The following is a 12,563-nucleotide window of genomic DNA, read 5'->3' as shown; positions in this document are numbered from 1 at the left end:
ATAGGGTCCAAAAAATAATTTATCAAAACACAGGGTCCAAACAGGTAATAGAAAAAAACACAGGGTCCAAAATAGTATAAACCCAATAAATAATGACAATTGCCGAGGGGCACTTATGTGAAATAAGATAAATTGTTGCTATTTCGCAACTTAAGCTGTTATATATTTGACTATTGGCATCTTTTTTTTGGTGTGAACTTCAAACTGTTATAGCTAGACTCCTTTCCAATTCTCTTATCATAATAATAATCTTTGGGTGATTGTATTTATATTTCTTGGATTGGATCAGCAATAATGTAGTTTAAAACTTGTATGAAGTTTTTGTACAAGCATTGGTTAGTTGTTCTACTATGACAAATTTCATTACCTAGAGTTTGATCATACATGTTGGAATAATTTGATAAATTATACATTAGGATAAATTATAGTATTTCCTTGAACTATGACCTTGTAGAGCTTTGCCCCTGACCTTGTTTTTGTGTTTTCCTTTTTGACATTTTTATTGGATTTTCTGTTTACAGTTTATTAGATTATTATGTCCCACATCGAATAAGAGTAAGAATATTGAACCATTAATAAGAACATGTGTAACTCCACTAATCACCAATTAATTTTTAGATGGAGCCTCATGATTCTTGTCATGGTATCAAGAGCCAATTCCCTAGCGGACATTCGATCCACACCGATCCAAAAGAGTGAGTCAAGCCGCAAGAGATCCGCATAATGCAAAAAGACACTTGAGATCCAAAAAAAATAAGCGAGCTGAAAAAAAAAATAGGCCACTTGTGATCAGGTAATTCAAGATTGGTGAGCGAAAAATCACCACAATCTTGAGGGGATATTAGACTATTATGCCCCACATGGAATAAGATTAAGAATATTGAACCATTAATAAAAACATGTGTAACTGCACTAATCACCAATTAGTTTTTAGATGAAGCCTCATGATTCTTGTCACAGTTATAATTTTACAGTGGTATTAGAGCATTACTTAAATGTTTTATTCCAGCACAACAATGTAATTGCATAATACAAATACAAGGCCTGAAAAGCAAGAATATATTGCACAATAATGCCAGTGTTGCTTTATTTGTTGCTTTATTTTGTTTCACTTGAAAACAAAATAAATTTTATTCCCCAAAAAGAAAACAAAAGACAGATTACAGTTATTTTGTTCAAACAACATGTTTGAACCTAGTTTTCGGTACTGTAAACTATTCAGAATTTTCTGAAAATTTGCAGGATATTCTAAATAGTACAATATATACGGTCATAAAAAAAAGTCGTACCGAAAACTGTTCACGGGTCGAGATCTACTAAGAGTCCTACCGGTAGGACTTAATATAGAAGAATTTTCATATATATATATATATATATATTAGGATAGATAAATAAATTCCTACAGAATTATGATCCTTGCAGAGTTTTGGTCGTTTTTTGTGTTTTCAATCATTTTTTGCACTTTCCTTTTCAACATTACTATGTTGCTTTATTGTCTAACTATATCTTCTTCCAACTAATAAATTGATCAAGTCCATAGTACAATTGCAAAGAGATCTTTCACTTGAAAACAAAATAAGTCTTATTCCCCCAAAAGAAAACAAACAACTCCACCAACAAAAGACAGGTTCACTCAATTTGGATTGGACTGGACTTTTATTGGAAATAAAACAAGAAAAGAAAAGAAAGGACAAAGGAGAAGAAAAGAACAAACACTTGTTTTTTCTTACCAATGAAAAAGTTCATGCCAAAAACCAAAGGCATAGAGAAATTCACGAGTGTTCTAATCAACTTCAAGCGAATGTTATAATATTTCTTGCTATTCCTTGCTGAAGTGCTCTCTCTACTGATATGAGCAACAAAAGAGTCCCACTCTAGACAATTATCTCCTCCTTCATTGAGAGATCTTTCTACTGCTTTACTCAGCTCTTCAACTCTCACTCTGATCTCTTCCCCTTCTTTCGAAGCCATTAGTTTCCTCGCAGCCATGGCGATCATCGATGATGTCACCAACTCATCTCTTTGCTTCCACTCCATTACAGCCACACCTGCTTTGAGTACCTCAGTGATTAACACAGCATTCATAGGCTGATCTGAGTGCATTGGCCAAGCTGCCATAGGCACTCCCATGGTTAAGCTCTCCATGCAAGAGTTCCACCCACAATGACTCATGAACCCACCAGTTGAGGAGTGTCCCAAAATCTTCACTTGAGGCACCCAATTCCTCAAGACCATTCCCACTCCCAGGCTTCTTATTCTTTCCTCAAATCCATTTGGAAGTTGATCATGTCTCTTCCATTCTTCCTTGCAAAAAACATCTGCCTTGTCTGCATCTCTGAATGCCCAAACAAACTTCACTCCACTCTGTTCTAAACCCAAAGCAAGCTCTCTGATCTCTACATCAGACAAAGTAGTTGTGGTTCCAAAAGAGATGTACAACACACTGTTTTGCTCTTGTTTGTCCAGCCAATGAAACAAAAACTCATCCTCTTCTTTGAGCTCGTTAGTGATTGTTGTAGTTTGGTGTAACAATGGCCCCAATGCCCACATCTTCCTTCTCCCAAAAATCTCTTTGTTCGACTCGATCTCATCGAGGAAAGAGCCTTCGATAGCTCTGTAAGTGTTGAAAAGACTTCCTGACTTGGTGATATCTGACATCACACCCTGCAAAGTCATGAAAATTCTGAAAAGAGTTGGGAAACATGATGCCCCGGATGGAAGGTTTCTTATGAGAACTTTGTCTTTGTGTCCCAAGAATTGGCATACAAAGGCAAAGCAAGAAAATGCAGAAGCGGAATTGAAACAGTAAGCTTCTGCATTTGGTAGAGAAATGACATCTTGTACTAGGGAAGCCATGAAAGTGTCGTAGACAACTACGAGTCGCGTGGCGGTGTGAGAGAGCGAGCGGAGAAGTGAGAATATTGGGTGGCGGAGGGAGGTGATGGCTTTCAGAGTGGAAAGTCCATGTTGGGGAAATTTGGTTTTGGAGACTGAATTTGGAGAAGGAAATTGAGGAGTTTGGAAGTCATGAAAATGGATTTTGGTTAGGTGGTTAAGAGGGATTGAGGCTCGAGACTTGACCTGGGAATTGTGGAGAGTGGAGCCTATGTAGTGGACTGGGATGTCATGTGAAGAAAGGACATGGGAGAGTTGTAGGAGCTGGTTGAGATGGCTTTGAGCTGGGAATGGAACCACTGCTACCACAACTGGCCTTAAAGATTGAGGTTCAAAACTTTTGTTTTCATCAGAAGGAGTAGTCATTGGTGAAGATGAATCTATTTGTTGGAAAGCAATAGAGAGAAAAATGCAAAGAGAGCTGAGAATGATTCTTGTTGATGATCTCAATCAAGTGAGTACAAAATGAGGAACAAATCTTTTATTTATAGGGTAAGTATGTATTTGGTATTTTGTATTATCGAAATTACAAATTTGTTATCTTATATTTTCAACAATTCTCGTCGTCTAGTAGTCTGGTAATTTGAAATCATACATTACATGAGTCAAAATTTGGTCAATATGAACAAACCGTTCTCAATTATATAATTGAAGTCAATTTAGTTATATATATATTGATCAAGTTTGAGTCGAGAATACTAAGTATGTATAATTTCAAATTACAATGTATTAAATTAGCATTATTGAAAAATAAAGTACTAATTCTGTATTTCGATAAAATACAAATTACCAAATATGTATATCAATAGTTACACAGACACTAACCTGTAAAATCCAAACCTGATGCATAACTCAAAATCCGACCCGTGTGCACCCCTAATTAATAATAGAAGTATATTTTATATATAAAAATATATATAATAATAATAATAATCAATAAAACGTGCTCACCTTATTTGTATGTCAACTTATCAAAAACTCTATACCAGATTTTTCTCAATCTTCTGCAAGTAATCTATCTTCAACAAATATATTAATCACTATTAAATAAAACTCCATAACTTAGTCAACTACATACATAAGAGGCTGTCCACGTGCGTTGGAATCTCTTATGTTATATGATGTGAGAAAATAGACAACTGGGATTGTTTAATTAATTACTTAAAGCTTCCAACAACTAAAAATATTTATTTTCAACTTCTTAACAATCCATTTAAAATATAAATATGACAAAAAAAAATATAACATATATCTTCTTCCATCCCCCACTTCATTTTCAAGCCCTTAATCCTTCATTCATTTTGAGCCCTTAGATTCATTTTGTTATGCGTTTGAATGCAATAACGGAGTTAGGAGGAACCATGAGTGTCTAGGTCTATTCTAACATTTTTTTCGAGAATTGCTAAGGAACATTACTGGTGTCCAACACCACAAGGAGGTAGCGTACCGTTATTGGTGCAATCTAATATTAGATTCCACATATTTGAATTTAATATATTATGGAGTATCGCTAATCGACTATAATGTGTCACCTCATGAAGTGTTGGGCACCTTAAAGTATCAAATAGCGACAATCATATTTTTCTACATTCTTGCACATTATATTTAAAAATAATAATATAAATATATGTAAAAATGCATATTGGTCCCCTCTAAAAGTAAAGAAAGAATTGTTTATTTATATATTTTCTATATATTAATATAACTTTTATTAAATAATTTTTATTTTTGACCCTATTATGTTTTAGTCTTGGCTCCTTCAATGTTTGGACGGTTTGATTTAAATATTTAGATGAGAATGTGTTAAAATACTCATATACCATTTGCTAACCCTTAACAACAAGCAACTTTTTTGCCTTTAATATTTTTTGTTGCACTACTTTTGTTTTATTATTTCTAAATTTTCTTTCACTTGGGTCCTCACTTTCGCCTAAATAAACACACCTAAAAATAGAGAAATAGATTAGAAATTAAGCCCAAGTTTACCAATAATTAAAATACAACAAATTTTAAAAAAAGTGGTTGTAAAAACACACAACATTCTATACAAACAAAGTAATGTTCATGAATTCAAATTTACTTAAAAAATTTATTAAATCAATTAAAACCTCAAGAATTAACCCATTTTTTGACATTGAAATATGGTAAAATGATTCTCATTAGTAGTTAGTAGTATAATATAAAAGTTTGATGTAAAATAAAAAAAGATTTTAGTATATAATGAGATCAAAGTGCTTTAAATGCTACTCTTTCATGCCTTTAAATTATATTAAAATAAAAAAGCAAGATTTTATTATATAATGGGTCCAAACAGATAATGGAAAAAAACAGAAGGTCCAAAAAAATATAAACCCTTTTAGAAACTTAAGTAATATGGGATTCCTCTCTTTGCACATACACATATGTACATATAAATTGTCCAATATTACTCTATATTTTTGCAACTCTTTTAACAGTGGTCTTTATTTTAGAAACTTAGGTAATATGGGATTCTTCCCTTTGCACACACACATATGTACATATAAACTGAATCCAAATATCAGAGATGATTGAGAAAAGGTTCAAAGCAAAACAGAAATACAAAGTAAGATTGATGAGTAACTTTTGAACTAATTCCATACCCATCTAAAGGCCATGGCTGATCTGACTAACCTACCAAGGTTTCCAGGATCCTGCAGTGGATAACTAAAATGCTGCATAAGTAACATAATTTCTACAAGGTTCCTGAAATCAGTTAGCCTCTATTGCATGTTGCCATTAAATTTAAATACCAGATATGAGAAAACACACTTGCCTCGTCATATTTTAAGCAAAAAAAAAATTAAAGAGTTAAAAAAAGGAGGAAATTACAATGAAACTCGAACACATAAGTACTGCATAAACTCGAACACACTTGCTTCTTGTTGTTGATCATCTAAGTTTAAAAAGCTGGTAGGAATGCTCATGAGACCAATTGCTTCTATAGATTCAGTTTTGAGGGCGCGTCGCGACCTTAGGAGGCAAGTTGCGGCCCGCCTCCCCTTGAGGCTTGAGGGTTCCTCTAACTCGGGAGCAAGTCGCGACCCTTAGGGCCAAGACGCGACCCACCTAGGGGATTTTGCTTTAGGATGGTATCTAGGTTTGGTAAGGCTTGGGGGTTCAAACCTAGGCGCTCGGGACAATTTCTGCTACCCGGTTTAGTAGAAATCGAGGTTCAGAAGGCTAGCTTTTGTCTCCTAAGTATTTATTTGGATTAGAAATTGATGATTACCCATTGGCCAACGTGACTAGGTTTATTGCCAAGGCTCAGAACTGAGGATCGTACTCGGGACCATTTTGTACTCTCTGCTCGGAATTCAACGTAAGAAAACTGCACCCTTGTGTGGTAGTGGACGAGACTGAGATTCCCAATTATTGATTGTGTGTACTATGCGTTTGTAAGATTGCAACCCAGAAAGCTTTTTCATCACTGCAGAGCTCACACGCACGATACGACCAGAAAAACCACCCATCTCTCCAGGTATTTCAGCTTTATCGAGTACTAGCAAACAATGCATTTTGACAGTTTTCTCTTGTATTGATTCTTGAAATTCATACATCTCCCTAATAACTTGCACAAGTCATAATTTTATCATCAGTTAATGACACTATAGATAAGTTGTTACTGCTGAAAATGGATTAATTTGGATTTCTAAGTTATAATAATGGTTGTGCCAAAAGTGAATCTAGAAAATAAAAAATAAAGAGATATTTGAAGTGCAGCCACATTTCCCTTTAAGCAGAAATCTCACAAACTATGATAAACTGGTAATCTAATCAGTTATCTAATCTTAGGCTTCATTGGCAAATTTATCATCTACCAACTAAACTACCTTAATCCCCTGAAACCTAAGTAGGGAGTTGGCAGCATTTTGAGCTAGGAGTTGAACCAATTCACATTGATGAAACAAGTATATAACACTAGTGAAGTTATACTATAAGATTTCATTCAATATCCCCAGTAATTTAGAGATCTAGAACTTGCTAAACCAGTCAGTCAGTCAGTCAGTCCCTATGCCAGGATCCCAAAGAACAAAACTTTCTGTAACCATTTTCACCAGCAGACAGACATTTCAAAGTTTTTAATTTTACTAGATAACCATTTTCACCAGTCAAGTGATCAAACCCATGATAGTCTCACAAGAGTTTTACAAGAGTGAGTTTCCTGTATTGCTCATTGGGCTTAAGCCTCAAACAATTCATCACTTGTCAATTAACTATTCACAAAAATTGTTTCTTTTCTTTGGCATGAGAAATGGTTCTATCGAAACACCATATTTTTCCTGGAGAAAGTTCAATCAATTAGAGAAGAAGGGTTAGCAAAGAAACCTGATAAGAGGAGCTGTGGCGGAGCTTGAGACAGATTGCTTCACAAATGGGTTTGACATGAGAAGGCAAAGGACTATTCGAACCCACTGAGACTTCGCCATGATTATCTTCTGAGTAAGTGTTATTATGGAAATGGGTTCGTCGTTCTGGGATTGGTGACTCTGAATTCCATAGTCTGAGCTTCGGAGGATAAGTAGTCACAGCATTCTTTCTCCCTTTTCAATTGATTTGCATTTATGCAAGAAAACTCTCTTAGGCAAAATACATACATACATACATAACACATATGAGTTAATAATTAGCTATATATATTTACTTAGTAACATATTGAAAAGAATAAAGATACACGAGAGACAACACCAGAAAGATGGAAATACAGACAGAACAAACCAAAGAAAACTACAAACTACCACATAACAACAACAAAGCAACATTGTCCATGAGAATTTGCAGAGGAGGAGACCTTTCCATTCCTTGTCGCCCAATCGGTGTGCTAACTGTAATAACAATAGCGAGTCAGTGGGCCATTTGTTTCTTCAGTGCTCTTTCGCCAGCATCGTTTGGAATAAAGTATTACAAGAATTCGGGGTCGGTTGGTGTATGCCTTCCTCCTGTGCGGAATTGTTTCTCTCTCATTTGGAGGGAGGAAAGAGGGTGACGCATTTATGGCAGTGTACCGTCCTCGCTACAGTTTGGGCTATCTGGTTGGAGAGAAATTCGAGGACTTTTGACGATTCCTATTCTTCCGTGGACAACCTTTGGGATAAGATCAGGTTCTGGGTTGCCACTTGGGTGTATAGAACGAAAGAGTTAGAGGGTGTGTTCTTTTTAGATCTTCGTAGGGAGTTGGTCCATTTGTGGTCATAACTTTTGTTTTCTTTTTCACTATGTTACTACGGTATTCCTCCGCCATAAGTGAGAGTTTTCAATATTATTGAGAGGAGGTCATTTCGACCTCTTACTCTTTTTTAAAAAAAAAAGCAACATTGCTTAAAATTAATTAATGACAATAAGACATTGCAGCAATGCTTCCAAATTTCCATTGTTGGGTTTGTGAAAAAAAAAATTCCAAATGTAGGCTTTCATCAAAATATAATATATATATATATGCATATATACATACATTTTCAAGCAATAGCCCCAAAATTGAATTGAACCTCTTCTACTTCAATTTCTTTTTCTAAACTATCTATGTACATTATCAATTATAATAATACAAGAAAGACAAAGTGCCTTTTTAAACCTGCAATTATGTCCTGAATTCAAAAACTTGCTCCAGTCAAACCTCTAAAATTTAAACATGGTTTCACTTTCAGTATTTCATCCCAGTTCTAATTTGTAAATGGAAATATAGAATTGGTCTATTTCCCTCCAATTTTATATGCCAACAACTGCAATCTCATTAGAGAGTTATTTAAATGAATTAATATCAAGGGGAGTTAGTCCAACAAAAAATGCTAGAAATTCTAGTTCTCTGCCAATTTAAATGATCAAAGCAGAGCTCTCCAACAGTGAAACCAAAGATTTGCAAGACTAAAAAAAAACTCTCAAATCATATTAAAGACAATCGATTCAAACTTCAATCTCAAAACTCAGTGATACCTTGCGGCTGATGGTAACGAAAACCAGCGAGGGAGATATGGAGGAGTTAGAGTTGACCGAGAAGAAAACATTCTTTCAAGGAAAAATTGACAACCTATTGAGAAAACCCACCAACAAATGGTGCTTCACAGCATGTTATATCAATAATAACTTGTACCAAAATCCAAAGGTACAAGCAGTAAATAACAATCTCAATTTTTATCTCTAAAGATTTGATTATAAGATGTTTTTGAAGAGAATGAAACAAGAATGTAAAGGAAGGCAGACAGATACAACCTTCTAAGGAATTCTCTCCAAATAATAAACAAAAAGTGTCAAAATTTTGGTCCCACCCATGGTCGAATTAAGATTAAAATTTGCAGACTCATTATTCTTCCATTTGTTGAGCCGCTGCTTGTTTTTGGCTGACCTTGACTTTGAGCTTGGGCAGTGTGAGAGATTGGTCTTCTTTGAGCACAGATGGGGCCTTGACCATGTAGATGCTTTGCTCCAGTTCCTTCTGTGCCTCCTGCAGTTCCTTTTGTTTCTTCCCTTGCATCCTGTCAAAGAAGTTTCTGTTACATTCAAAGAACAGAAACCCCACTACCAAGCTTTTCGAAGAACTGATGAAACAGAATAAGTAAATAATTACCTTTTGGCTATATGTTTAACCTCCCTTTCAGCTCTAACCTTGTGAATTTTCTTCATAGCATTCAAGGTGTTGTTAAATACATTCCTATCGTATCTCTCTGGCCTATTTCGCTTCCTTTCAAACTCAAAGGTTGAGTCCTGTAAAAGAAACAAGTGAAACCAAGCTCATAACCATCAATATCTTTTCTTGACATAAGAAAAGAGTTACTGAATCTACCTCAAAATAAATGAATCAAGTAGAAGAAACGATGAGTAAAACCGAAAGAAGCATATAAACCTGTGTCATATCCTTTCCCCGTAATGCCCTGTAGGATTTAGTCCACTTTACTTTACGAGGATTCCTCTTCATTTTGAAATTTTTGTGGCATTTGGACCTACAAAAGCGGAAAATCTGCAGAAGAGTTCACTTGTAAGAGTAAGAGAAACAGATGGCACAACAATGTACAATGAAAATGTCCAAAAGACTAACAATAATTTTATTAAATTTATATTAATGTCGTATAAATTTTAAATAAATATCATATTTTAATTAAATAATTTATTTATTTTTATTTAAGTTTATGTTTGTTCTAATTTTTGAATTTGAGAGTGACAACTGAGATTATATATTATATGTTTAATGTAATATTAAATATTAAAATTTTTTGCTAATTGACAGTAAATTATATTATATGTTATAATATGATATTATTCTAATAAGTAAGTTTAAGTTTAATTAAATTTAATTTAAATTATAAAAAATATGATTTTATTATTTTTAAATAATTATTATTATAAAATATTTAAAAAATATCACATTTTAATTTATTTAACTATTTATTATTTTTAAATAATTATTATTATAAAATATCTCAAAAATATCATATTTTAGTTTATTTAATTTTATTTAAGTTTAAGTTAGATTTATCATCTATTATTAAATATAAGAATATTAAGTATAAGTTAACGGAATATATATATATATATATATACTTTAGTACGATTTTCTTTGGTTGAATATAGTTCGCAGCAAGTGCTGGTTGGTATAACTTTGTGATATTTCCGTACCAGAAGGGAGTCGTCTTGCTTTGTGATATTTCCCAGAGAGAGATCCTTGTGGAAAGTTATTATTTGTGTATTTTTTCATCAATGAGAAAATTGGAAGGCATATTTGGGTAAGTATGTCTGTGACATCAGTGTGTGTTTAAGTAAGAATAATATAGAATATTTAAAAAAATATCCGAAATTAATATAGAAAAGAAAGAAAAAGACATCGATCCTATCCAGAAAATGTAACTCTCAAGACTTATAATTAAGCATCCTATCAATGTATTTTTTCTGCAAAAGAAACAAAAGAAAAAAGACTTGGGCATCCTATCATAGTCTGCGTGAAAGACCTTAAGAAATAAACAAAATTATAATGAGAAAAATTGATAAAAGAAGAAATCTCAAACTCTTTCAAGTAAAATAAATAAAAGTCAAAGTCTTCCATGTAAAACAAAAGTATACATAACATAACCACTTTAATAATTTATGCTAGAAATGATAAACTGTTTACTTGATCTTATCATCAATTATATGAATTTTCTAAGCTTATATTTTGGGTTTGAAAATTCTTGTGTCTGAATGCTAATTTGGACGAGTATTATATGGTGTAGAAGTAATGAAACTGTGTTAGGGTCATTTTAGGTTTGTTTTAGAGATCGTTTTAGGTTGTGTTTTTAGTTATTTAGGATTGTTTAGTGCAGATTTATGCTTGTTTTCTTCTTATTTCAGGTTTTAATGGTCAATTACATAATATGGAGTGAAATGAGAATAAACATGTTAAATATGATAAATAAGATGGATTTCGTGTTGATTGTAGAGTTTCAAGACATTATGTGTGGAAAATACTACATTGAAGATGCTCAACACACGTCGTTTATGCTCTATAACGCAAGTCTGAGACTTCAAGCCGCATTTTGACCATTGTTGACGCCGTTTTTCGTCAACAGATAAAAGAAGAGAGCATGTAAACAATTAAAGACAATGGCTAAAACAAACAAACGAATCAGACACACGGTTTTTACGTGGTTCAGCAGTTAAATCTGCCTAGTCCACGAGTCTCTATTATTAATCTCAAGATTATCTCTGAACAATTCTTTAGCATGAATTCTCCAGAGTTTTCTCTCAAGGATCAGAATTTCGGTCCTTTACAATGGTGCATGACTTCTCTATTTATAGAGAAGGATGCAGAATACTATCCCACATATTTTGGGTAGTTACTCTTTTGTGAATAAAAATAAATGGCCTTAAATGCCAATAATCAGATATAAAAGGAAACGTTCCCCAAAGATCAGGAAACGCATAACTGACTAAATAATATCCCACGATTCTTGGGGATTTACATCAATAAATGAGGATTACATCCCATATCTACAATACTTGTAGATATTCAAAGTGATCATAGCGTATCTCCAAGGCTTCAGCATCTAAGGTTTCACGTCATTGTGCGAGCCACTGACATCTCCCGAGCTAACATTGCTTTCGAGATAGCATATCGAGCTCGAGATCCCTGCTCCGAGGTTGTTCCTGAAGATGAGGGGCTCTCAGAGCTATCTTTCGAGATCGAGTTCATTTCGAGGTCAGTACATTCGAGGTCATGTATCATACTTTGCAGGTTCCAACTTACAATCGTAGAGCATTCCCTAACCCTCACAAGACCATTTAATGTGAGTTCAGCTTTCGAGGTCATATTTACTATGGCTCGAAATCTGGGTATAACAACCATGATTTATTCACTTTCTGAAAAGACTTTTAGAAATAGAAGTTGTAGATATTTCTCTTAGATTTCCATATATTTTTTAATCATTCAATTCGGAGTTATGATCAAAATACGATGAGCTGACGTTGCAGGCTGTTCGAAACGAGTTTCGTTCTATTCTGACTTTAGTGCTACAGCGCCATAATAAGAGCACTACAGCGCAAGTGCACCAAATTTTGAGGGATTTTGGCACTGTTAATAGCGCTACAGCGCTGGTGACGCGATTTTCAGATTTTAGACTACTTTTTGAAGGGTAATCTGGTCTATTCACTTGGGAACACTTGAGGGCTATTTAAGGGACATTATT

General features: G+C 34.0%; 2 protein-coding genes across 2 annotated transcripts; both read right to left on the bottom strand.

The window, feature by feature from the left end:
- Positions 1 to 1,000: 1,000 nt before the first annotated feature.
- LOC133786188 (zeatin O-xylosyltransferase-like) lies at positions 1,001 to 3,261 on the bottom strand. Its single transcript, XM_062225395.1, has 2 exons — positions 1,731 to 3,261; positions 1,001 to 1,044 (listed from the first exon to the last, which is right to left on the bottom strand). Exons 1-2 carry the CDS (start codon positions 3,259 to 3,261, stop codon positions 1,001 to 1,003), a joined length of 1,575 nt encoding a protein of 524 aa, XP_062081379.1.
- Positions 3,262 to 8,941: 5,680 nt separating this feature from the next.
- Positions 8,942 to 9,887, bottom strand: LOC133783542 (probable ribosome biogenesis protein RLP24). Its single transcript, XM_062223198.1, has 3 exons — positions 9,752 to 9,887; positions 9,476 to 9,612; positions 8,942 to 9,383 (listed from the first exon to the last, which is right to left on the bottom strand). The coding sequence occupies exons 1-3, from the start codon at positions 9,821 to 9,823 to the stop codon at positions 9,212 to 9,214; spliced, it is 381 nt and encodes a 126-aa protein (XP_062079182.1). The 5' UTR covers positions 9,824 to 9,887; the 3' UTR covers positions 8,942 to 9,211.
- Between the last annotated feature and the right edge of the window lie 2,676 nt (positions 9,888 to 12,563).

This window comes from Humulus lupulus, chromosome 6, assembly GCF_963169125.1.
Source record: "Humulus lupulus chromosome 6, drHumLupu1.1, whole genome shotgun sequence".
NCBI classification, from domain to species: Eukaryota; Viridiplantae; Streptophyta; class Magnoliopsida; order Rosales; family Cannabaceae; genus Humulus; species Humulus lupulus.
Note: the sequence above shows the minus strand (reverse complement) of the source record. Positions and strands in the feature narration are given on the sequence as shown.